The sequence below is a fragment of the Ascaphus truei genome, chromosome 2 (assembly GCF_040206685.1).
Source record: "Ascaphus truei isolate aAscTru1 chromosome 2, aAscTru1.hap1, whole genome shotgun sequence".
In the NCBI taxonomy this organism is placed as follows: Eukaryota; Metazoa; Chordata; class Amphibia; order Anura; family Ascaphidae; genus Ascaphus; species Ascaphus truei.
In genome coordinates this window covers 182796390-182822741 of record NC_134484.1, presented here as the reverse complement: position 1 = coordinate 182822741, position 26352 = coordinate 182796390, and the positions used below count along the sequence as shown (strand labels likewise).

At 43.6% G+C, this 26352-nt stretch overlaps 1 protein-coding gene across 2 annotated transcripts in view; it reads left to right on the top strand.

Annotated features, from left to right (window-relative positions):
• GMPR (guanosine monophosphate reductase) overlaps nucleotides 1-26352 on the top strand; it is a 78194-nt gene that overhangs the window by 22193 nt on the left and 29649 nt on the right. For both annotated transcript variants that reach the window (XM_075585655.1, XM_075585656.1), the window contains exons 5-7: nucleotides 6452-6533; nucleotides 15770-15876; nucleotides 21044-21086. In XM_075585655.1, coding sequence (XP_075441770.1) covers nucleotides 6452-6533; nucleotides 15770-15876; nucleotides 21044-21086 — 232 coding nt within the window. The remainder of the gene's footprint in view (nucleotides 1-6451; nucleotides 6534-15769; nucleotides 15877-21043; nucleotides 21087-26352) is intronic.

Genomic DNA, 26352 nt, shown 5'->3' with positions numbered 1-26352 from the left:
GCGTTTCACCGGGCTTGCCGGTTTCATCAGGATGATGGGGAGGAGCGGTGAGGACGGTGCAGAGGGCAGAGAGAACGCCCAGAGATCCTGATCAGTCGCAGCTTCATTTGATTGCTCTTAAGGCACTAATACCTTTTTAACCATGTGAGTGTATTTTCACTTTTGCGTGAGTGATAAACATTTTGTATCAGTATACACTATGTTGTATTTGTCTACTTACCTAAGGAAGGTGACCCGACTCCAGAAGTGCATCATAGGTTGAGACAGAGACCGAAAGAGAGCACACTACCAATTTTATTGGGACACGCCTATTATTGGTTGGAAATTTGTGAGTACGCACTGCACAGAATTCAAGACTCACCCCATGTTCACTGTGTTAACATATTACACTATATTTTGTATGTTTTTTATTTTACATACACCTGCGCTCATAATTTTTCCTGGACTGCTGTACGTGTGGGATTGAGGGAATCCAATCCTCCAAGGGTTTGAGCAGCGAAGTATTATCTTGATTATTATATCATTTTTTTATACTATTTCACCTGCACTTATCACAGAGTGTTATTTTGTATATTTGATCTAAGCGCTGATTTAGTAACATATCCTGTGCATATTATAGAATGCTACCTGAAAAAAAACATGCACGCATAAAAAGTATTGCTGACATTGTTCCCTAATCATAAATGTGACGTTCTGTACTGACTGCATAATGTATTATTACCAAAGTACCATTTGATTATTAGTGTACACCCCAAACCCCCTCTCCCCTCCCCCCCCCCCTAAGGGAGATCTGTTGGTACTTGGGCATTACTGTGTGATGGTGCTCACCTGTTGGCTCACAGAAGGCTGAGTGCTCTGCGATGGAAGGGAGATTAGGAACCTCTTCTCTTATCTCATCAGGGTGCAGCGCCTGCATCCTGCAAGACTCCTGCCAGAAGCAGGCGTTTATCCCTACAGGAACCTACATAGCAGCAGGACAAATAACTCTGGATAACATATTCATGCAACAGGGTTTATTGCAGCCAGGAAACCGGAACAGAACAGAACTCTTCTCTTGCCTCCTGGCACAGGGGCATCTTCCCTCCCTACACAGGGCATGACTAGGCCTCTCAGGAGCTGAAGGCCCCTGGGCTAGTCTAAGCTTCCCTCACCCCCTATGGGGCAAGGCTGGAACAACGCCCTCTTGTCCCAGAGGGAGCTAGCACTGAGCAAGACAACACCACCAGGGATGGGCCCCCACCCTTTTCTACCTGGGGAGGGGTTAATCCCTCTACCCCAGTTTCTGGGCAGGCCTAGCTGACATGACAGGCATCACACTATAGTCAACTCACCCCCCTTTTACATGTGACTCCAACTGCCAGTATGCCTGCACCTGTACGTGGCAACTTTGTAACGTGGGCAGGATGAGGCTCCCATGCTAAGCATTGCCTGTTCCTATCAGGGCTTACACTGCTTAGGGAAAATAACTTCAGTAGCCAGAGGCTACATAAGTATTATTGAAAATACCTAAATGGAAATATATCATTTTAAAATCAGTCAAGTTTTCATTTTGACAGGGTTAATTTGCCATAGTATTACAATATAATGTACTGTAATAAGACTGTTGCGCAAAGAAACCAGTTGGTCTTAGTACTGGTATTACAATGTGGCATAAGGATCTTTCCTGAATGTTATTCAAATTAAAAGCGCAGGTTTTTGCTGGATTAGCTCAAGTCTGCCTTTTTGTACAAAATGCATCAAACCTGATAAAACATGTAAATACCAAAGTACAGATAGCGAAACAAGATATTAGCATGTTTTACACCGTACATATGTAAAATGAACAGTGTCATGGAGGAGATTTATTCTGAAGGATGCTTGTTATTGCCAGTTCTTCATATCTTTAGCACTTTCAGTAACTTTTCTAGACGGTTCTACTGATTACTTCCACTAAAGTACTTGGCCTAGTTCTATTGTTATCGGGTTCCCAAGTTCCTTCTCTCAGAAGAAAAGTAGGGAACTTATTAATTAAGGCCCAGAAAGTTTTGCATTAAGGTTCATCAAGCATTTATAGCTGTTGGGTTAAATGTAAGACATTTGTAGATAAACAATTTCAATGTTTATTGATCCAGAAACATAGCAGAGAAAATGGTTGGAAAGAACGCATTGGTTGATGCACCCTACTGTATATACTCATCAGATCACTGTGTAGAGAAGTAAGAGAGGCCGACTACAAGTTACCTTGTAGCATCAATTTAAAGTCGCATGTTTTTCAGGGCTTAATATATAGTGATTTTCCCTAAGCCTGTGACATCCATCAGGAGGTACTGGGGCTGGATTCTTCAGAGCAAACACTTGCTCGTAGAGCCATCTGCTGAATTTGTGCAACTTCTTTTTAGTGTTCTCGAGACCATGCTCAGTTACGTCAATTGCATTGTTCACAGCATTCTACCAGATAACTAGAGCATCGTTAAAGGATGGGCAGGGTACATTTCTCACTGTAATGCTGTAACTTTAAGGTTTATGTTGAGAACAGCAGTGTTATTGTATTCTGATTTGCGGCTTTCTTCATTGTCAGACATTCACTCAGAGTTGTAGTTGTGGGCAGAGACCAAGGAACCATTACCTCATTGTCTCAGGGGGATTTCATTTTGATAAATGCTAATGGACTAGATGTTAATATAATGCTATTGAGAATACCTCAGTGTTGGATTATATATCAGTGTATAGTGCTGATGACCTCATAGGTGCATTGTGAGATTATTATATGTTTTTAGGATGAGAAGATATGTGATCCATATTTCAGCACAAGAAAACAGCCTTTGTGCTTACATCACAATAACCGCCACTACCATTTGGAGCCGTATTTCTCAACCTTTTTTTGAGCACAGACATCCCTAAATTATTTAAAAAAATCTCCGGGCACCCATGCTCTTCAGACTTCATTTTTCCCCTCCTCGCTTATATGTCTATAACTCCCCATTCTCTTCTCACACTCACTCCCCATTCTCTTCTTACACACTCACTCCCCACTCTCTTCTTACACACTCACTCCCCACTCTCTTCTTACACACTCACTCCCCACTCTCTTCTTACACACTCACTCCCCACTCTCTTCTTACACACTCACTCCCCACTCTCTTCTTACACACTCCACATTCACCCTGCAGCACACTCACTCTATTTCTTAATCATAAACACCTCATTCACTCCCCTTCTCTCATTTACACCACATAACTTCCTCTACATCACAAATGCACTAACCGCCCTCAATCCCCCCCCCCCCACACACACACACATACACAAAACCATCACATACAGTACCCCACACTCTTCTCCCCCACAGAAAGCACTCACTCCTTCCTTCTTTCCTCCTGGGTGGATTGGATCCCTCCGCCATCGAATCCGTTCTACCGAGATTTTGTAAACTCCGCCATCAGATTTAATCTTAAATCAAATTCTGGATTTTTTACAAATCCGAATGCGGGTTCCAGATCCCTGAAATGTGGCTTTTGGTAGGGAGAGGGCTGCCGTAACCCCCCTTCTCACTCCCCCTATCGACCCTCCTCTCTCTTTCCCCTCTCTCTTCCTTCTGTTATGTTTTTGTTATACTGAAGTACACTACACTTCCCCTCCTCTAACTCCCGACCTCATTTGTCCCTCCAAAATGCGAATTACTGTTTTCAGTGCCGGGATTGCGTGCATACACTGGACTGCACCACAGTCACAAGCGGTCACGGCCCAGGAGGATTAACGCTGCAGGATCCCTGCTTCTGAATGGGACCATGCAGTGTTAATCCTGTTGGGCATACAGAAAAAAGGAAGAAAAACAGTGCGCAACTACTACTGATTAACACGTGAAAGGAGGAAACAGTGAGTTATAAAACTCAAATCTCCATATGGTGCCAGTGATCAAAGTGTTAATGAATTAAATATATTTCCTTGTAAGGGAACTAAATAGCGTCTGCAGCCGTCGTGAGGGGTGGCTCAACACCCCTAGAACTAGGAAAATGAGACAAAAAACACAGCGCAGAACGCTAATAGTGAAGTGAGTAATACAAAAATATTTATAATAAAAAGGTTAAATGTTCTGCGTACCTCAAGCAAGAATATAAAAGCATCATGAAAGCATGGAGGGGGTTACCACACGCTGGAACCAAGAACCACAGGTCAGCATCCCCGCTGGTTACTTCATGCAGGTAAACAGTGAAGTGATCCGGTGATCCCAGGTCTGCAGGCCTCCCTCGGGTCTAACAGCAGTAAAGAATGTCCTTAATGTCCTTTGTGAGGCAGTGTGGGTATGAGGGGCTGGTGCACTTCCAGTGTGGAGTTCTGAGTGTTCGCTGTGTCCCTCACTCTCCCCAACGCTGTCAGCGCTTCCGATCACATGACCCTGGTGTGCTGGTCACTCACTGATTACACAGCTCTCGCGGGATCTTCTCCACGGACGCCAGGAGTCAGTGTGTTCAGGTGCAGTGGACAGAAAGGGTTTAGGCAGACTTGCAATGGAAGAAAATAGATGTAGCTAGTGTACAGCTATGAGGCAATCATTCAACGCGTTTCTGTAAGGGATCGGGAGACACGCGCCTCTCAGCAGGTCCCCGTCACCCAGGCTCCCAGTGCAGCCACTCCTCCCAGACCCCCTCCCCGTCGGCTCCTTACCTCCTCCGGTCTGACGCCATGCCGCTCCTCCGTGGCACACGCCGCATCCTCCCACACGCGGCCGAGGCGCGCGCACGGGAACTTTACAGGGCGCGCGCGCACCCGATCCTCTTTGCCGTCCTCCCGCACCGCTGGCTCCGCTTCCCATCAGCTACAGGCTATCTCCACCACTCACCTGGCTGACTCCCACTCTGGGCCCCTGAACCTATCCCTGGGCTTGCTCAGACAGGCCTCCGCTCCACCTCTTGCTCTCATTGGTCCTCCTGCATATATAACCCCAGTCTGCCCTCTCCTTCCTTGCTCTGCATAGTTCTTCTGTGGCTTCGCTTGTTCGGTCGTCTATGCCTGGCTCTTTTCTGTATTACAGCTCTAGTTCATGTCCCTGCCCCCGTTGGATACCCTTGGATTTGATCTTGGCTCTCATTTACTTTGTGTACCTCGCTACTCCCTGGACTCGGCTTTGGACCTTACTACGCTGCTCTCTCCTGCCCCTGACCTACGACTCTCGGATCTCTACCCACGGACTTCTGGCACCCCGGACACAGCAAGTATCAAGTTAACCCTTTCTCACCAGGCCCGGCAACGCATCATACCACACTCCGGGCACGCCTTCACTGCTGTGGGTGCGTGTTATACCCTTACCCACCTCAGTATTGGGGACTGGCCAGGTCTGCGGGCATTCAGGCGTTACAGTTTCGTAGCTGAACGCTACTTCTTCAGGCTGAAGAAGTAGCGTTCAGCTTCGAAACGCGTTGAATGATTGCCTCATAGCTGTACACTAGCTACATCTATTTTCTTCCATTGCAAGTCTGCCTTAAACCCTTTCTGTCCACTGCGCCTGAACACATTGACTCCTGGCGTCCGTGGAGAAGATCCCGCGAGAGCTGTGTCATCAGTGAGTGACCAGCACACCAGGGTCATGTGATCGGAAGCACTGACAGCATTGGGGAGAGTGAGGGACACAGCGAACACTCAGAACTCAACACTGGAAGTGCACCAGCCCCTCATACCCACACTGCCTCACAAAGGACATTAAGGACATTCTTTACTGCTGTTAGACCCGAGGGAGGCCTGCAGACCTGGGATCACCGGATCACTTCACTGTTTACCTGCATGAAGTAACCAGCGGGGATGCTGACCTGTGGTTCCCGGTTCCAGCGTGTGGTAACCCCCTCCATGCTTTCATGATGCTTTTTATATTCTTGCTTGATGTACGCAGAACATTTAACCTTTTTATTATAAATATTTTTGTATTGCTCACTTCACTATTAGCGTTGTGCGCTGTGTTTTTTGTCTCATTAATCCTGTTAGGCCATCAAGAAACCGATACTAACCTTATAGATGAGCTGCGCAGTTGTCTCCGTCACCCTGTGCAGTCCCCAGCAGCTGTGAAAGTAAGAAGCAGTCTCCGGTCTGTGCCAACCCCCTGATAACGTAGATGCCCAAATATGGGTCTCTACATAATGAGGGGGAGTACTATTGGACCATATTCGGTTATCTACGTTATCAAGGAGGCTGGATAGTGTTAAATGTCCTGTCCATGACGTAGATGACCAAATATGGTCCTGTAAATTCACCAACATGCTACGAGTTAGCTTGCTATGAACACTATCATATTCCTCTGTGTTGTTTGCAGTATCTACTGTATGAGGAATCGATAGATATTGCATTTATTTTTCTCAAGTTCTTTTTTTTTTTTTTACCATTACACAGACTGTATACAAATATTTACCTGCAGTGTAATCTGTCCTTTAATATTGAACATATTTTTTTCTTGATTTATGTAATTTGTACCTTTTTTCTGTTTCAGGCAGGCAATGTGGTTACTGGAGAGATGGTAGAAGAACTTATTCTTTCAGGAGCAGACATTATCAAAGTTGGCATTGGACCAGGCAAGTCGAGGTTCAGATTATAATCATTTTCTTTGCCTGTGGTTTTCGTTGAATGAAAATGCTACCTTCTGCAATTAGTTGTAGATTAAAACTCTTCCCACAACCGACAAGGCTCTGTTCCCAGAAATCATCACCCTCAAGTCCTTCTCCTACAGCTCTGCTTTTGCTATTAGTCAAATGTATTTTATTTATAAAGTTCCAATGCAGTACAATAGGCTCTGAAAGACATTAACAATAAGTAATAAATAATTAAGTAGCAGTGATCCATGACAGTTCACTGTTTTAGATGGAGAGAGTAAAAACACAAGGTATAGTGAGGGGTTTGATACAGTTCTGTAATAAGCTCCCCCTGAAGCATGTACGTTCTGTTTGTGACACTGGATGGGTAGTTGTTGGTAGAGGGTGAGGGCATGGTCGCAGACAGATCTCCCAGGGTCCAGAACTAGAGTTACGACCGGCATCGACATCAGGAACTCAGCGTGGGACAGTCAGTGAGGGAGGCCCGCAGCTGGGCAGAGCCAGGGCCCGGCGGCAACTACTAGACCGGCACCCAGGCCAGCCGCAGCCACTGGGCCCGGGACTGTGCAAATGTAGTGGTCTTGGCGCTCAAGTACTGGATCTCATAATTGTATTTTATATGATACTATTCATTTCTGGAGACACAGAGAAGCAGTCGATATGATTCCACAGAGTGTATGCAATATAAACCAATGAGCAATCTCATTAAGTCTCATAAATTTTCATAAATAGGGACAATTGTAACCGTTGTAATGTCCAGAGATATCCATAAAAGCAGTGATACAGCGCAAGAGCCAACAGAGAGCAGGGTCAAAGTATCTCCTACGCGTTTCATGCGCGATCAAACTTTATCAAGAAGTCCAGAAGACCAAACAAACCTTTAAAAAGCTGCTGATTTGGCATTTCGGGCCAAAAATCGTGATGACGTCCCGATTCGGTGACGTCACCACATCGCATGCATGCGCAAAAGCAAAAACGGGCCGAATGCAATCAGACAACAGCTGATGCACTACAGCTGGTCCGTGTTCTGCCCTGTGCACGATCCACCTCCAGGACACCCCGCGTCTCCAAGGGAACCACCAAAACAACCCGTAACCAAAATTTGGACTGCTATGTCCAGAAAAGAAACAGTCATTACTTTTAAAGAAAACATTTATATTAGAGGAATATACAAACAATTAGAGCATGTAATACTGATGGATTAAATAGATCTTCAACCACCTCCTAAGAAACAGGCATATTCTCATCCATTTGACTCAATTCCCAATTTATCATTTTGTGTATTGCAAAATGATAAGTAATTTGCCAATCCAAATATTTGAATGTAGATACTTGGAAAAAGAAAAGAAGAAATTAATATGTAGGGTCAGAAAGGGAAGGGAAGGGGGTAAGGGAAAGGGGGGGGGGAGAGAGGAGAAGGGAAAAGAAAAGAGATTAAAAAGAAGAAAAAGGAAAGATAAAAAGAAAACGAGAGAAAAAGAGAAATTGAATCAGAATATAACAAACTTAATCCATTGAAACGTATTTATATACATTGTTCTGTGTTCAGTAGTTTCAATATAGTATTCCAATTCTAGGACCACAGAAATGACCCAAAATACATACGAATACATACAATTTAGACCATATTACTATCATGAAATTAATTTCCTAAATATATAGCTAGGAAAATGTTATTTTCCCTAATAATCAGTTTGAAATATCATCCATTCTTTATCTACTCATATCAGGATTTTTGTTCCATGGTCAAACTCTCATTCCCTGCTAAGCAATTCAAAAAGGACTAAGTCTATAAATCAATAAATCAATGAATGAGTCCTACTGTATGAATATATCCCACACATACTTGGGGTTATGGCATATACAAAATATACATTCTGAATCCATCCACTCTATATAGAATGGTGTCAATATAAAATATCTCCATGTTTAGATTATTTACCTATGTGAAAGGATGGCTTACTACATAACATAATATACATTTGCAAAATGAGATCTATCATTTCATAATCTTATTTACGGTATAATTTATCTGTAGAATATAATTTATTGCAAGAAATAGATTTAGGAAGATGTCATTTCGAGCATCCATAATCATATTGTGTCTATTTCAAAAAGTGACCTATGTTCCATTCTACATTAATTCCTTCTGGGAAGCGAGTTTTTAGAATGAATATCCAGAAACGCATAGGAGAGCTCTGCCCTCCGTTTTTTTTACTATGCTGCTTCAATCAATTGAATTTTTGATTACTTGGACCCTGCTCTGTTGGCTGTTTCACTGTATCACTGCTTTTGTGGATATCACTGGCCCCGGGACACGTATCCTGGCTCTCCCCCCTGTGGGCGGCCCTGGGTGAGTGCATAAATATTTTTTTGCTAGGTTTCCTTAAACAAGTGCAGATTTTTAGTTGTGAAGGTTATGGGAGCATAGCTTTTTCTAGATAGAGGGACAGCCCAGCAAAAGTCCTGGAGGGAGTGTGTGAGAAAGCTATGAGGGAGGAGAGGAAGAGGTCATGAACAGAATTGTTAGTGTGGGCCTTTCTTCCATTAAGCTGCCTGCTCCTTCTACTGAAGGAGAGAAACTACCAACTTGTTTCTATTTGCTATAAAAAGTGAAAATCATACTCTAATGCAAAATGACAATGTAAATGTAACACCACAACACCCTCCCTATCCCCCCGCCGACATGAGGGATAGGGTGTACATGTAAAAAGTGAGAGATAGGTACAGTCTCTGTGTTTTGACGGGGTTTATACTTGTTCAAAGGTGTGTAGCAGCTCAGCGGTTACCTGTTCATCTCCGGGTAGATTGTGAGTTCGTGCCAGCTTGTGTAAGGGAGTTCGGTGATAAGAAAAGGGCTTTATAACTTGTCTTTATTTAGAATCAGCAGCATAGTCCAGATAACGGGACTGGATTTCAGCATAGAAAATACAGCATCCACAATCTCTTGCATTGCGAGTTGGTCCATCTCTGATCCCTACTTTAAATCTGGAGAATGGAACCCAGTAAAGAGCCACTACAGGTCCCTACTTAAACCTGGAAATGGGAACAAGTCAATCCACCCCAGGTCCCTACTTAACCCTAGAAATGGACTGCTTCCTACAGCAATGTAGATTTCTATAGCACCTCTCTAGGGTCCTTAACTTTGGGATACTGTCCCTATATTGAAACAAATAGAAGATGTTTCCTGCTGCTTTACAGGCTTGAAGAGCCTGGAGAAACAAAGGAAGTTAAAGTGCGCTACTATTATTTATCGCTAATGTCTAGGTGATAAATTAAACCCAAACAGAGAAAATAAAACACGTATAGTGATTAACAATAAACAACAACCTATAGTTGAATGAATTGGCGTCTGCTGCTGTAGCATGAGCAGAGTGAATCAACACCCCTAATACAGTAAGACAAAAAAACAACAGCGCAAACGCATAGTGAAGTAGTACAAAAGCAGATTGTATTAAAATGCAAATGGTGAGATATCTGCGTACATCAGATAAAATTGGTTAAGCGTTTAATGCACTCAGGCATAAGTTACCCGGTACCACACGTCACTGGCAGGAGAACACGAACACACGGGAACCACAGGATCAGCGGAACCATCAGAGGAAGAACAGAACAGCCGCAGGGTCTTTCACGATCCACATCAGGAGATAACTCGCTAGCTTGCAACAGTCCTCCGTCAGTTACCGGTCGCAGATCAAGCCCGTTCCGGTATCAGGGCTGAAGATGTCACTATTCTTGTTTTCGGCAGTATTGCTTTGCGGCGCCTTGCGACACTTCACAGCATGTTAGTCGCGTGGGCGTTTGCAATAGGCAACCGCGTCACAGACAGTCCGCGAACAGCAATCGATAGACGTAGCAGTCACGCAACAATAGCGAGATACTTTAGATAAGGCTCAGAGATATCGAGGACAATTCAAAACACCATCAATCATTGCGTTACGAAACGCATAGGATTGCGCAGCTTCTAGAGAAGCACAAGGCCCATGTGCCTTATGAGGCTTAACTCTGGCACTGCCTGCAGCTACCAGGACTGACATGCAGGGCAAAGGGAATTTCTAGCAGGGTGCAACATAAGCTTTTTTTATGTTGTTCTGTTGTTGATATTTTTATATTCATGGCGAAAGAGCCTGCAACACATTACTTTTCAGAAGTGAATGCATTAATTAATAGGAGCAAACAAAATACATAATAATATAAATGTTTGTCGCTTAAATCAGCGTAGTGTTGGCACTCACAATTACATAATTGATTCTGCAATGTGCTCAGACTTCCACTGCAAGAGGAGATCATATGGAGAAACCAAAGAAGGAGACGGCACTCCGGTGGACTTCTGTAAAATTAGTGAAGGTTTATTAGAGAATTACAAGGATCCTCCAATAAACCTTCACTAGTTTTTCACAAGTCCACCGGAGTGCCGTCTCCTTCTTTGATTCCTCCATACAGTATATGGAGGAGAGGCAGGGAAGCCCCCAATCGTATGCACGCAATACCTATCTGTTAGTAGATGGTTAATTCTATGAATGTGAACACACAAATTGGGAGGGAGCTAAGCAAACAATAGAAAGCAAAGCCGTAAATGGCTAATGACATACACATGCCAAGAAAAGGGGGAACAAGAGATTTGATGTCAAGAAGTTACCCCTAATGAATGCTGATTTAATCAGTAGAGTGACTGGGATTAAAATGACATGTTTTATTTTAATTCAAAGATTAAAATGGGTGGGGAACAAAGAGTATATAATGTGTTGCTACTGACACCTTTTCCACTTTTTTCTTTCTTCTTTAATAGATTATTTTTTACAGGAGTAAAATCGATGGATACTTTGGTGCTGAGCCATGTTTAGCTCTACGGACCCTTTAGTTCCCGAGATATCTAATAACTTAGTTTCCGGCATTTTCCTACCCTTTTCCCGAAATCAAAATAGTCACCAAATCTTACGGGTCCTGCGGGCTAATAGGAAGCCACAATATAATCGGTTTGGGAGGATGACATTGTGACTTCCTATTGGATAGCCCTTTAAATGTCCAGGAGGAAACACTGGTAATTAAACCAGAAATTCAGGAAGTGTGTGTGTGTGTGTGTGTGTGTGTGTGTGTGTGTGTGTGTGTGTGTGTGTGTGTGTGTGTGTGTGTGTGTGTGTGTGTGTGTGTGTGTAAAAGGGGAGGGATCTAAAAATTGCATGGTGTAGCACCGGAGACCTCCGCCCCTACATTGAATGCTGCAAAAAAGTTCATCATTATATTGGGCAGGATTGCTGCTTTAAGATGCACATATTTGTCTTAATTACTGGTGACAATAATTGTGCAGGCACAATGAGTCCCTGCCCCAAAGAGATTGCAATCTAATTTTGGTGCCTGGGTCACAGGAAGATTAAGTGGCTTGCCCAAGGTTACAGTTGAGCTGTCACTGGATTTGAGCCACGTTCACCCGCGTCAAAGGTAGTGTTTCCAAATTCTACCAATGAGCTACTCCTTCATTGTGTGAAAGTGTTTAGTAATTATTATTGTTAAAATGTACTGTATAACCTTATGGAACATTGATTTACCAATGTACAACAGATAGATGACAGGGTTATTAGGTTCATCAAAGAAGAGAGAAAAGAAATGGGGTGCTCCACCCAGCGACAATCAAACACATAGGTATCAATCCATAGGTATTCCCATATTAGATGAGGAGTGGGCATATGAATAATGAATGACCTGTGAGTCACTAAGGGAATAGAGTCCTCCAAGTACTCAACAATAAAAGTCACATATAAAGTCTCTTACACACTCCTGCTACATCCAAAGTAAGAAGCAGTGGCGTGCCAGCCATGAAGATTAATCCAGGAACAGCAAAACAGCAGCAAATGGCGCACAGCCAGGGAGCCAGGTGGTAAAATAGAAATGTCCTTTATTCAGTACATGACTGGAACCATAAAACCCCCATGGGGACACAAACACACCTCCTACGCGTTTCGGACCTGTAGGTCCTTTATCAAGGACTCCTGGATAAAGGACCTACAGGTCCGAAACGCGTAGGAGGTGTGTTTGTGTCCCCATGGGGGTTTTATGGTTCCAGTCATGTACTGAATAAAGGACATTTCTATTTTACCACCTGGCTCCCTGGCTGTGCGCCATTTGCTGCTGTTTTGCTCATCAAAGAAGAGATTTGTAAAGTGCTATGAATTCACAGTATATCTAGCTTTTGGTAACCTTACTATCTGCTTACTGACAAGTTAGAAAAATCTCTCCTCACGAAATTTCGTTTCCAACAATTAAACAGGTAGTAATGAGTCTTAAACATTAGTAACTTCAGTTTTTACAAGAAAGTATGCTGTTCTAGTACATAGTGCCATGATATCCATGTTAGTCATCAGATATTTACTCAATTTAAAGGTAACAACTCAGAGACAATAACTAGAGTGTTTTACCTACACAAAATCAAAGGTTATATTAATCATTGAAAACTATAAAGGGGAAATAATAACAGAATTCCATTAGGACTATTTTGTATTTTATCGATGTCTATTGCAAGTTGGTAAAACACGTATCAGCCAGGGAAAATGTAGTTGTGTGTAGTACAACCCATAACATTGTAAACCGAGATAGTTTCATCTGCTGTTTAGATTCCACATGTAACCCTAGTTAATCATTCAACACGCCATCATGTCCTGTCCAGTGATACAATATAAATACTCAAATGTGTTTTACTACTATAAATAGCTGCGTTAATAGACATCATTGGAAGGACAGCTGCACAGTGTTTTGATGGTGATTTAGACATTTATTACACAAATTATACCAAGGATGAATAAGCCTAAGCACTTAGGCAATGTCTAGTACGTGTAGTTGTACACTAAACATAAGAATTAGAGCAAAGTGAAGCTAAAAGCTTTTCTTTACACGTTCCTAGTGCCGGAGAGGCAGTATCACTGACATTGCATGTGTCTTCAAATGGAATAAATAATAGCTTCCCTGGAGAAGCTTTTTTATTAAACATTATACTCTACTTATAAAGAAGGAACACAAAGAAAGAAAAGGAAATTACCGGTTGTTACAAAAGCAAAATTGTGAATCTTCCCAAAATGATCTGAACTGGGATATATATATATATATATATATATATATATATATATATATATATATATATTTCTTGAAGTACATTTACACAACCTATGTTTTTTATGTTGCTAGGGTTTACATGATTTAAAAAAAAAAAAAAAGTTTTTTTTGTAATCTCCTAAACAGTACTGTACAGATGCAGCCACCTGTATCCGATCACTTGCCTGGGTAAAAACTAAGGCATCTCACAGTAAATGCCTCAACTTTCTGTGAGATTCCTAATGGCCCATCGGATTAAAACAGCAGGGGTCCCTGCAGTCCCATTCAGTTTGAATAGGACTGCAAGGACCCCTGCTGTGTTATTCTGATAGGTCTTTAGGAATCTCACAGAAATGTTGAGGTATGTTGAGGCATTTACAGTGAGATTGCCCCAGATTTTCCAAGGCAAGTGATCTAATACTGGTTGCTGCATCTGTATATGATAAAAGCACAAACGACGCATCTTTCTGGAATGACGTAAACCTGTTGCACTATAACCACCAGGGGGCGACCTAAAACTATTGTATATCACTGCAAAAATGTGACACTATAATGTGGGAATTATGCTGCATTTTATTATCAGCATTTTATTGTAAAGCGCCAACATATTCCGTAGCGCAGTACAATGGGGTTACAGAGATTTGATAGTTGCATAAGCAGAGTTACATACAAATAAGGACAAACATGCACAAACAGATACAAAGAGGTAATAAGGGCCCTGCTCGTGAGCATTTATAATCTAGAGGAACTGCTATTTATTATGTCATTTGAGAAAATTGTTGGTGGCATCAGTAGAAATACAGTACTGAGCCGTAAGGTGTCTTCCTGTACCAGAAGTTACCTTGTGGAATAGCACTGCTTACTAAACATGGCCCTGAGTGTACAAACTGTTTAGCATTTGGATGTAAGACATTATTCCACTGACTGTTTTGGGGAGAGCTCAATTGACTATTATCAGAAAAATAATCAAAGCAGCTGGTCAAGAAGGCATCAGGACGGAACACGGAGCAGAACCATCACATTGTAATGTATTACATTATCTTTACATTCAAAAGTAGAATGCAATGTAATAGTGTCCATAGTTATGCGAGTATGGCTGAGGACAGACTTCGAGCAAGACTCCCAACATTAATGCTTCACTGAAGAAGAGTTTCGTCCTGCTGCCTTGTGATTGGTTGCTTTGAACTCTGTGCTAGATTTCAATTGATTCCTGCCCGGTTACAGGACCTGAGCACCACGACCCCAAGAAGAAGTGGGTGAGTGCTGGTTCTAATGTGGTTTTCGGTTACTCCAGGTCAACATTGTATTAATCATCTATTCCTGCTTTTTTATTCCCATTTACTGGTCTATTAGCACATTTAGTATTATAGAGTAAGATAAGATCTGGAGAAAGCCTAACCTGGATCATTATAATACTGTTTCTGTTATTTAAACTATCCCAAACGTTCAAATTATGTCAGAAATGGTAATAACCCCAGATCTGGGCTTGTTGATAAATCAATTGCATTTGTGTGAAAATATTTGCAATAGCTTTATTGTTTGAAGGATCTACAGATGCGTTGGCTTTAGCACTGTATGGATTGCTAATAAAAGACACAGCTGTCAAAGCAACCCAATAAGTGATACTGAGTGCAAGTTCATCACAATTTTGTTTTACAATTAAACTTGTTAGAATGAGTCTAATTTGAACCAGAGTCACTAATGTACAGTATAGAGGTCAGAGAACTGATATAGTGGGGCCCCATTCATACAGCAGGTTCCGTTCTAGGCCGCCGCCGGAAAGCGAAAATCGGCGAAAAGCGGAACATAGCATTTGCTATGTCCATCAACGAGTTTCCGTCTTTCCTAGCCCTTCTGCGCATGCGCAGACTTGTCCATCCCCCTTCTGCCCATGCGCAGACTTGTCCATCCCCCTTCTGCGCATGCGTGAACTTGACTGCTCCCCATTCTGTGCATGCGTGACCTCGGCTGCTCCCCTTCTGCGCATGCGCAGACATGGCGGCCCCTTCTCGGTACCGCCGTATTGGCCCTACTGTATCTACAATATCATGGGGCTAGTGCTCAATAATAACTTGAGCAAAGCAATATATCAGATACACTCCTGCAATCAATGTTTCATTTACTTCCTAACTCAGGATCTGTGTGTACAACCAGGATTAAGACAGGTGTTGGATACCCCCAACTGAGTGCTGTGATTGAATGTGCAGACTCTGCCCACGGGCTAAAAGGACACATCATTTCCGTAAGTAAAGACAGACGTGATTATGAACATAATTGACCAAACATATACCACAGCGTAGTGGGAGGAATCGATTTTTTTCTGAGCTACTTGCTATTCCATTGTCTCACTTGCCCCCGTTGGCTAATGCAGGGAATGGAACTGCTATTGTTGAGGTTGTTTTTATGAAGGATTGGTACTATTATCTATATAATATCTAAATATATAAGTATTTTACTGTGTATTTTTGTCATATTGGATGTAGCATTGGGCTTCTCTGTTGCTTGTTGTATACATATGCCACGCTCAATAGCTCTCCTTTTTGACACTTATATACATATTTATTTTGTGGGGGCTCAGGGGTTCCCAAAATGAGCTTACTGGGGTTCTGTGTGTTGTTTCTTAACTTATTTTCATCTGTCTCAGCTGTTTGGAGGTTAGTGGCTCCTCCTTCCCAGGGTTTTTAAGCTCACCCCTCCCCACTTCCCAAGTCAGCAGGTCTTATTCTACTGGATATAGATCCAATGATGTCTTTCTCCCTCGTAATAGAGTTAAATGAGAATTTTAATCCTAATTGAGGTATATTAGTATTCTATCTGGTAGTGTTAGGACCTGTGAACGGGTGTCTGCCTTGTCGTGGCTCGCAAGCTTACAACGCTTTGGCCAAAGGGTTAAACTAGATTACCCTTTTTCAAGAGAATATATAAGTATTTTACTGTGTGGTTTTGTCATATTGGATGTAGCATTGGGCTTCTCTGTTGCTTGTTGTTACTGTAATCCCCTAGACAAAGCTAGTTTTAGGAGATAGACAGTGTGAAGACCCCGCTCTCCCATGATGACATTCAAGCGAAGAAAACTTCTCCCCTTGCTGCTCGTTTGCAGGAGTACTCCAAATACTGTATCTCCTAATGAGAACTCCCAGGGCAGATCGCAAAAAAACAGAAAAAGAGAGAAAGCAAACAGAGCACTAAGGATCAGTATGAAATATTTTGTATTGAACATAAATTATACTGTGTGTATGTATGTGTGTGTGTATATATGTGTATGTGTGTATATAAATACATATAGAAACAAGAGAACAGAGAGTGCACGTCCCATAGTGTAAAAAAGTACATTTAATATAAAAAAGGAAGGACAAGGGGATTAAGAACACTCACAAAAGTAATAGAACTTCAAGCGATTTGTTATATGATCACCACCAACAAGGTAACACCATCCTGGATCACACCGACAGATCGATATCCTATCCGGTTCACCTTCAGCTGCTCCTGATGGACAAATAACCGTATCTCTGCTTGTAGTGCAATTTCCAAGTATAGCAGCCTCAATCCAGCTCCATGCGCGCTCCGGCCGTAAAGCGCGCACTTGCGTGATGACGTAATGTTGCAAATACGTTCCCTAACGCGTTTCGTCACACTGCAGTGACTTTTTCCCACACACACACTGCCCCCCCCACACACACACACTGCCCCCCCCCACACACACATACTGACCCTTCCCTCCCACACACACATACTGACCCTTCCCCCCCCACACACACACACACTGCCCCCCCCACACACACACACTGCCCCCCCCCACACACACACACTGTCGTTCCCCCCCACACACACATACTGACCCTTCCCCCCCCCACACACACACACTGTCCCTTCCCCCCCCCACACACACACACACTGTCCCTTCCCCCCCACACACACACACACTGTCCCTTCCCCCACACACACACACACACACTGTCCCTTTGTCACACCTGTATGCCCGCAGACCTGGCCAGTCCCCAGTTCTGAGGTGGGAAGGGTATTACCACGCACCCACAGCAGTGAGGGCGTGCCCGGAGTGTGGTATGGCGTTGCCGGGCCTGTAGAGAGATGGTTAGTAATACTTGCAACGCCTTTGGAGTTCAGAGTAAGAGTAGTGGTGTCCATATGCCAGAGTCCGTAAAGCGCGCACTTGCGTGATGACGTAATGTTGCAATTACGTTCCCTAACGCGTTTCGTCACACTGCAGTGACTTTTTCCCCCACACACACTGCCCCCCCCCCCACACACACACACTGCCCCCCCCCCCACACACACACACTGTCGTTCCCCCCCCACACACACTGGAATCCCCTGAACCGTCACACCCTTCCCCCACACACACTGTGTCCCCCCCCCCACCCCCCACATACACACAAAGCCCCCTCCCCTGTTACAGGACCACAAAGCCCCCTCCCCTCTGCCAGGACTCACAGCACCGCTCCTTTCTCCCGCGCTCCTCCGATTGTCGCGCGCCTAGCCTTTCTCTGCTCTCCCTCCTCCCGTCCGGGGAGCGCTGCGCATGTGCCCCGTCTCTGCACCTGTGAGCGCGAGCCACCGGGAAGCTTTCAGCAGGGAAGGTGCGGGGCCTGTCCGGCTGAGGGGGGAGAGTGACGCCACCAGGAGGGGGGAAGGTGAGCTGCGGTCTGGCTGACGGGGGAGAGTGATGGCCACTGGGAGGGGGGAAGGCGCGCCGAGTGTGAATGTGACCTGCGGGTGGGGATCCGGCGGGGAGGTGAGCTGCGGGTGAGGCGCGAGCCTTCGGGAACCTTGCAGCAGGGATGGGGCGGGGCCTGTCCGGATGACGGGGGAGAGTGACTAACACCGGGAGGGGGGAAGGTGAGGTGCGGTCCGACTGATGGGGGAGAGTGACGGCCACCAGGAGGGGGGAAGGCGCGCTGTGGGTGAGGAGCCAGCGGGAGGTGAGCTGCAGGTGAGGAGAACAGGAGAGAGGGCAGTTGGGTGACGTGATAGAGCCACGCAGGCCAATGAGAGGCATGCGGGGGCGGGCCATGGAGCAATCTGATTGGCCAGAGCAGGGAAAATTTCAGCGCGAGCAGGGAAAATTTGAAAAAACAAACACAGGTGCTGCTTGGGCCAATAGGAGCTCGCCCAGATGTTAAATCCACTCGTCCCGGGCGTGCAAATGTATAGGATTGTCGAACACTGTGTATATATATATATATATATTCACATATAGCAACTCTTACAATGAATAACAATACAAGTATCCAGCAGGTCGCACAGGGAAATTGGGAAAGATGACAGCCGGGATGTGTGGATGTTAATCTCCGGAATTTATCACCGTCAGCATAAAATGGAAGACTTCCCCAAAAATCAACCCAGCTTCCGAATGCTGCAACGGAAGGTTCATTGCGTAACCATACGTGAACGCTACACGTTTCACACAGGCGTATTTCCTTAGAGGGGGTCATCCACACATCCCGTCGGCCATCATCCCCATGTTCCTTGTGCGACCTGCTGGCTAGTTGTATTTGTATTCATTGTAAATTATTATTATGTGCATTGTTTTATATGAATATGTGATTATGCTCCCTAGTGCACTGTTTGCTTTTTGGTCTAGTCTTAGAAGAGTTGACATGATGTCAACATGTCCTGTCATCCTTACTGATACCCTTTTGTGGGTCTGAGCCATAGGGAGTAGGCCATGAGGGAATTGAATTTAGCACCCTTTTGTGGGTCTGAGCCATAGGGAGTAGGCCATGAGGGAATTGAATTTAGCAGTCATTGAGATTCTCACTATGACCACTAGATGGTGAGCTAGATTGTCATATCAAGTGGAAAAGGCCCTAAACTAAGCATCTGTGACAGGCCTAATAGGCAATGTTATCAACTGACTACTAAAACACCTGCCTACTTTATTCCTTACCAGCATATACAGTGCATCCAACTCTACCTATTTATCATGTCTCATCATGCCTGATTTTTTTTAGCTAAAACAAGTATAGTTTTGTTACTTTATCCCGGTTAAAATTAGCTCACCTAAATGTTAGTCTGTGTGAGCTAACAACATTTTCCTTCCAAATTCTCCTTATTGATGCTTTCGCACGCCAGGCTTGTGACATTTATTGCTTTCTTATTTAAGTAATAATCCCTGAAAAACAGGGCATTACTGGCCAATAATGCCCTGGCTGGAAGAGTTGAAGGCCCGAGGCGAAGCCACACACTTCAGCTCTATTCACACACACACACACACACACACACACACACACACACACACACACACACACACACACACACACACACACACACACACACACACACACACACACACACACACACACACACACACACACTTCAGCTCTATACACACACACATACACACACACTTCAGCTCTATACACATACATACTTCAGCTCTATACACACACACACACACACACACACACACACACACACACACACACTTCAGCTCTATACACACACACATACTTCAGCTCTATACACATACATACTTCAGCTCTATACACACACACACACACACACACACACACACACTTCAGCTCTATACACACACACATACACACACTTCAGCTCTATACACATACATACTTCAGCTCTATACACACACACACACACACACACACACACACACACACACACACTGCAGCTCTCTCTCTCTCTCTCTCTCTCTATATATATATATATATATATATATATATATATATATATTTACACACACACACACACACACTGCAGCTCTACACACACACACTGCAGCTCTATACACACACAGCAGCTCAACACACACACACACACACACAGCAGCTCAACACACAATACAGCAGCTCTACATACAACCTCTGCTGCTGCTACACACACATACAGTACAACAGCACACCACACACACACAAACACTGCTGCTGCTGCTACACCCATAAATGCTGCTGCTGCTGCTGCTGCTGCTGATGATGATGATGACACACACACACACACACTAGACAGACAGAAACTGCAGCTACAAACAAACTGCAGACAGCCACTTACTTACTTTGCAGCTACACACTCTCTCCCTCCCCAATTCAATTGAATCTGTCAGCAATGTTCATGGAGGGAGGGGGAGGAGTCACTGCCTGGCTTCTACTTCCTGACCAATCCCCTACCCTGTCCCAGAGCTGTTCCTGTCTCCTGACCAATCCCCTGCCCTGTCTCAGAGCTGTTCTGAAAGCAGATTGGCTGGAAATAAACACATTGGAAATAAACACATTGCAAGCTGCAAAAATTCTGGGCTTTACTGAATGAATAATGCCCGGAATTTTAACCAATCAGAGAGCAGGGATTTCAATAATGCCCGACTGTATGACATAGCAATGATATTGTAATATATGCCAGTATCTTCTTATCAGTGATTTCATTTGTTTCCCTTTAAGGATGGAGGTTGCAGTTGTCCAGGAGATGTCGCCAAAGCTTTTGGTGAGTTGTGTGAAAGTTTTGCACAGTCCATAAACCTTTTGCACTACAACCACCAGGGGGCGACCTAAAAGTATTGTATATTAGTGGAGAAATCTGACACAATAATGTGGGAATTATGCTGTACATTATGTAATTTGAAGAAGTTGTTCGTAGAAATAAAGTACTGAGAGCATATTTACTAAGCGGTGCTATGGCACCTTCCTCGTATATGGTCTTTAAGGTGTTTCCTGTGATGAAAGGTACCTTATGACATAGCAATGCTTATGCTATGTGTCCCTGAGTGTATACACTATACAGCATTTAGATGTGGAACACTATTCCACTGACCGTGGGGAGAGCTCAGAGCGTAGGCTTTTAAGATCTTTCCGTTTGTAAAGTAACGCAGTCTGAGGATGCATGGGAGTCACTGGCAGTTTTATTCCAGCGCTGGGACTGTGTAAGGGACTAGCATTTTGGGGATTTACATTGGAAAATGTAATTTAATGAAAGAATACATCTGCCTACATACAGTACAGTATCAATTTAGTTAACCCTGTTAGATCCAGGGTATTCACGACTTTGGTTACTCTCCCAAATGAATAAAATGGCATGTTTTTGTTTGCACTTTTTGTTTTCCTTGGAAAAATACCAAAGATGGCCAATAGAAGCTAGGAGTTAGTCGCCAGGGCTGATTTTAACAGCTTAAACTTTAATTTCTCACCAAACAGGAAATTCCTGAGCTGGGACTCCCCGGTTTTAGCAAGGTAAGAAAAAAATGAGGAAAAAGGACATCTTGAGCAGCACAGAGTACGGTTTTAAAAGAGTAATCCAAGCAGCCTTTCTTTTTTCACTTTGATTTGAGCTAGGATTGAAGCAGAGGGTCTCGCACCCCAAATGGAGGTAAGTATCTCTGGATGCAGGGGGTCCCTAGAGCTGAAATGAATGGGGTTCAGCTCCGGAGATACCCTGCTTCAATCCTAGGGGGGGTGGGAGGGGAGGGGGAGAGAGAGATAAAGAAAAAAAAGGTTGTTTGGATTGCTGCTTTAAGTGAAACTAAAATATAACTAGTGTAGCACACTTTCCCCCATCCTATGTGAGATAGTTGCGCCACCGGTGTAATCTGGTGCTGGTGCATACCTGGCTGGTAAATGGGAGGCCGGAGATCTCCGCGGTGGTATTGGGAGTTCATCAGGACAGGCTTACGGGTGGTTCCTCATCAGTGGCAGCGCTTCCAGCCCCAGAGGATCCTGGTGCGGCCAGGATAGACCTCAGGGGCACGACTCCTTTGGTTGGTCATTTCAAGTAGTACCCCAGATTTGGGTATAACTGGGGTTTATTGGTACAGCATGATGAGACACAGGATACAGACCCCGAATGCACTACCCAGACTTGAGGCCTTGAATAACCCCTTCTTGGTTAACCTTACCCCCTAGTGGGGCAAGGCCTCGGCCTACTCCTTTTGGGGTGAGACTTACTGCTGCATCCTCATAGCATAGAGGACAGCCCAGAACTAATATTACACTCAAACCTCTAGAGGGAAACCCCCTCCTTCCCCGGGGAGTGGCTTGTAAGTCATAGGAACCCTTGTAATATTAGGCTACTCCTGAACTTTATTAATAATACACACAGAACAATATAACAGGCCCTGCAGGAATTACTCCCAACACTGCCCACTCTTTACTGGGACTTACAGTGTTAGAGGGGCCAGGGAATTAGTAGTCCAAGGGGGACTTGGCTACACTAGGAGAAAGAGTTGGTAACAAAAGAAAGTCTTAAGCCAAAGCATATGTGCATGAATAGCAGTAGTTAGGGATAGAATGTACCAGAATACAATATAGTGTGGTGCTGATTTCCACTACTAAATACATATGTTGTGCATCGTTCACTCCTATTAAACAACATTGCCTCTAAATGTCTACCTTTATGATGTAGTGTATATTTATTTGTGTTTCAGATGTCTTAGTTTCATACCAATAGCATAAATGTAAATAAGTTAAAGGGGCAGTTCCCTCCGCATATTTTTCTATTAAAAAAATTAAGATTTTGTTCACAATATTTCACAATACGATGTCTGTTTTAACATTTTTAGTTTTTTCCCTGCTCACGGATTTTTTAAACAGTGTATTTTATTTAAATCCTGATGTAGTATTTCATAATCCAGGTTTATATTTCTAAATTGTTTAGGTGTTTGGGAATGTAATTGGTGATACTAAAAAAGAAAGGAAAATGGCTTTATAAAGAGCACTTTAGTACATACAGTAACAGACAAAACTCCTTTATTTCATATACTACATATTAAGACAACCATAAAAATAAAAACATACCTGAACTATATACTCCACAACAGTTTGCACATAAAAACAGGCACCACTGCAATCTCTCTTCTTGTGCTGGATGGAGGTACTTCCAAGCACATCATATGGAAGTCCCCTAACCTAGCTGTGCACAAAGTGGGGGGTGCACCCTCCAGGGGAGGTGCAAGATTTTCCTGGGGGGGCGCGGCGGCTGTAGAGGTCCCACACTCTTCCCCACGGCATTTAAATTAAGTGCCGTGGGATTGCGTGAGGCCTCTGCAGTGTCTCCTACCTTGTCTTCAGCAACATGGCGTCAAATGACCAGCGGGTCATGTGACGTGACACATCACCATAGCAATGCGTGTCAAATGACGCAGCGAATGATGTGACGTCTCTTGACCCTGCGCTTCATTTGACGCCGGATTTTAGGCATGGGGTGGTGCGAGCACAGGGGCTGGCAGGCAGGGGGGGGCGAAGAGCACAAAGTTTGCGCTCCCCGCCCTAACCTATGCAGCTTTAATCCTTGTACATAACAGGTGCGACGGAGCGTGTGACGTCACGCGCGTCTGCTGCACAGGCAAATCTGTGGCCTGTGGGGTCTGGAGGAGCAGACGCGACCAAGAGCACCTCCAATTCAATGTTTGGGGGCATATTCTTGACGTCACATGAGCGGTTCGGGCTCATTGGTTTAACCGAGCATGTGACCCGGCCGTCGTGAGAAAAATCACTGAGAAAAATGTGAGAAAAATAAAACTTTGGCTTTTATAGAGGTGGTCACACTCACTGATGATCAATTAATCAAGGGCATTTGATTAGCAGAACCTGTCTGCTACTTAGCATCTTAATTCCTATGGAAGCAGTAAGGGTGTACTGTACTTAGTTTTCCACACATAGCTTCTCCATTTTGGCTTTATTTTTGTTAAATAAATCATGACACCATGTAATATGTCCTGTGTTGTTGTTCATCTGAGGTTGTATTTACCTAATTTTAAGACCTGCTAAGGAGCAGATGATTGTTATTATGTCCAGATATGTAAAACCATGGAATTCAAAGAGGATATACTTTCTTTTTCACACATCTGTAGGACAACTATGATCATCAACAGGATATGGACGTGATCTGGTTTTAGATTTAGGATGTTTAAATTTAATAAGATCCTTTCTATCCAATGAATCTGCATGGACAAAGGCTTTGTGAATATCCTTACTCTTATACCCTCTAGCTAAGAACCTGTCAGTCATATCCTGTGATTGTAAAAGAAAAGTATCGTTGTCCGTACATAACCTTTTTAATCTTACAAACTGAGCCTTGGGATGCTCTTGATTAGAGACCCGGGATGGCAACCCTGAGCGCAAAGGAGGGAGTTCTTTAAATGACTTTTCCTGAAAATATCTGTTTGTATTGATTTGTTATTGTCTATGTACAGGGTCACATCTAAGTAGTTTATATGGTGCATATTGTGATCATAAGTAAAAGGTCAATTTAAATCATTAATATTCAAATTGTGAATAAAAGTGATTAGTAAGTAAACATATTCATCCCACACCAAAATAAGATCATTGATATATCTTTTATTGAAGATAATGTGTTTGCGAAATATATTAGTATCATGATGAATAAATTGTGATTCCCATAAACCCATAAATAAATTCACATAAGACGGTGCGAAAGAAGTGCCCATTGCTGTGCCTAATTTTTGTAAATACAATTGTGAATCATTTGAAAAATAATTGAGTAAGAAGAAACGTGATGGACTCCAATAAAAAAGTGCATTGTGAAATGGGAAGATCGGATAAATCTAAAAAGTGACGCACCGCTGAAAGACCATGTTTATGTGTAATAATGGAATACAATGAGGACACATCGAATGTGACCCACCTGTAATCTCTCTTCATTGTATCCCCTTTAAAGACAATGCGACCAAAGGTATCCCTAATAAATGAAGGTAGCTGAAGTACCAAAGGTTGAAAAAAGCTGTCCACATACCGCGACAAACCATCTCCCAAAGATCCAATACTCACAATGATAGGCCGACCAGGAGGGTCGACCAGTGATTTATGGATTTTTGGGAGATGGTGGAATACCAAAATCACGGGATGTGGAAGCTCAAGAACTCACACCTTACTATTCAAGACATTGAGAATTTTACCTAAATCAATAAGTTCTCTTAATTCACACGAAAAAGTCTGTGATGATGTCATCTGATGTTTCGGCGCCATGACAACGCAATGTGGCAAGAGGAGGTCCGCTTTCACAAGCACACACACACATATACATTTTGTGGTGAAAGAGGTGGTCTTGCTGGTCCGGGGTTCCCGTGCTCCCTCCTCCGGTCAGGCAGAAGTTGGATACCGGCTCCGACAGGAGGAGAGAGAGGAGGAAGCGCCCAGTCCCCCGAAGGCGTGGGGTCAAGGCAACCGCCGTGCCATAAGGCCGGCCTGTATCACCATTAGCACTGAAAGATCTACATAAGCTTCCACTTGCCATGTATATTCCCCATATATCTGAGGCTGTTGTGAGCAGGAGAAAAACCTATGTGAAAATTAGGGTTTGATTGCGTTAAAAACTTTTCAAACATGGTCAAAATTTATGTAAAAAAGCACGAACCCTGAAGTTTCTGCAGCCCAGAATATTCATCTGAAATCTCACATGTAACAAGCTTTTTATGCTCCAGTTTAGAAAGAGCCCCACAAGACCACAACTTTCTTAATAGATCATTTTCACCCAAATAAATGTAATTTATAAATAAGAACATTACTGGGGTACGATTTAAAACATTTTTGTTTACCTTCTTAGTGGCCAATCTTATCATTCTGCTTTTGTGCCACACAATGTTTTAGCCCTGCTGTACCTGATACAAACACACGTCACCAGGACTGCTGGGGCGGGTGAATATACTTCACATTTTAGTTTGTGCTGTTATCTGTAGTACCATATTGGGTATTATTATGTGTCTCCTATAATAAGATCCTCACATTCTGTGCACCCATCT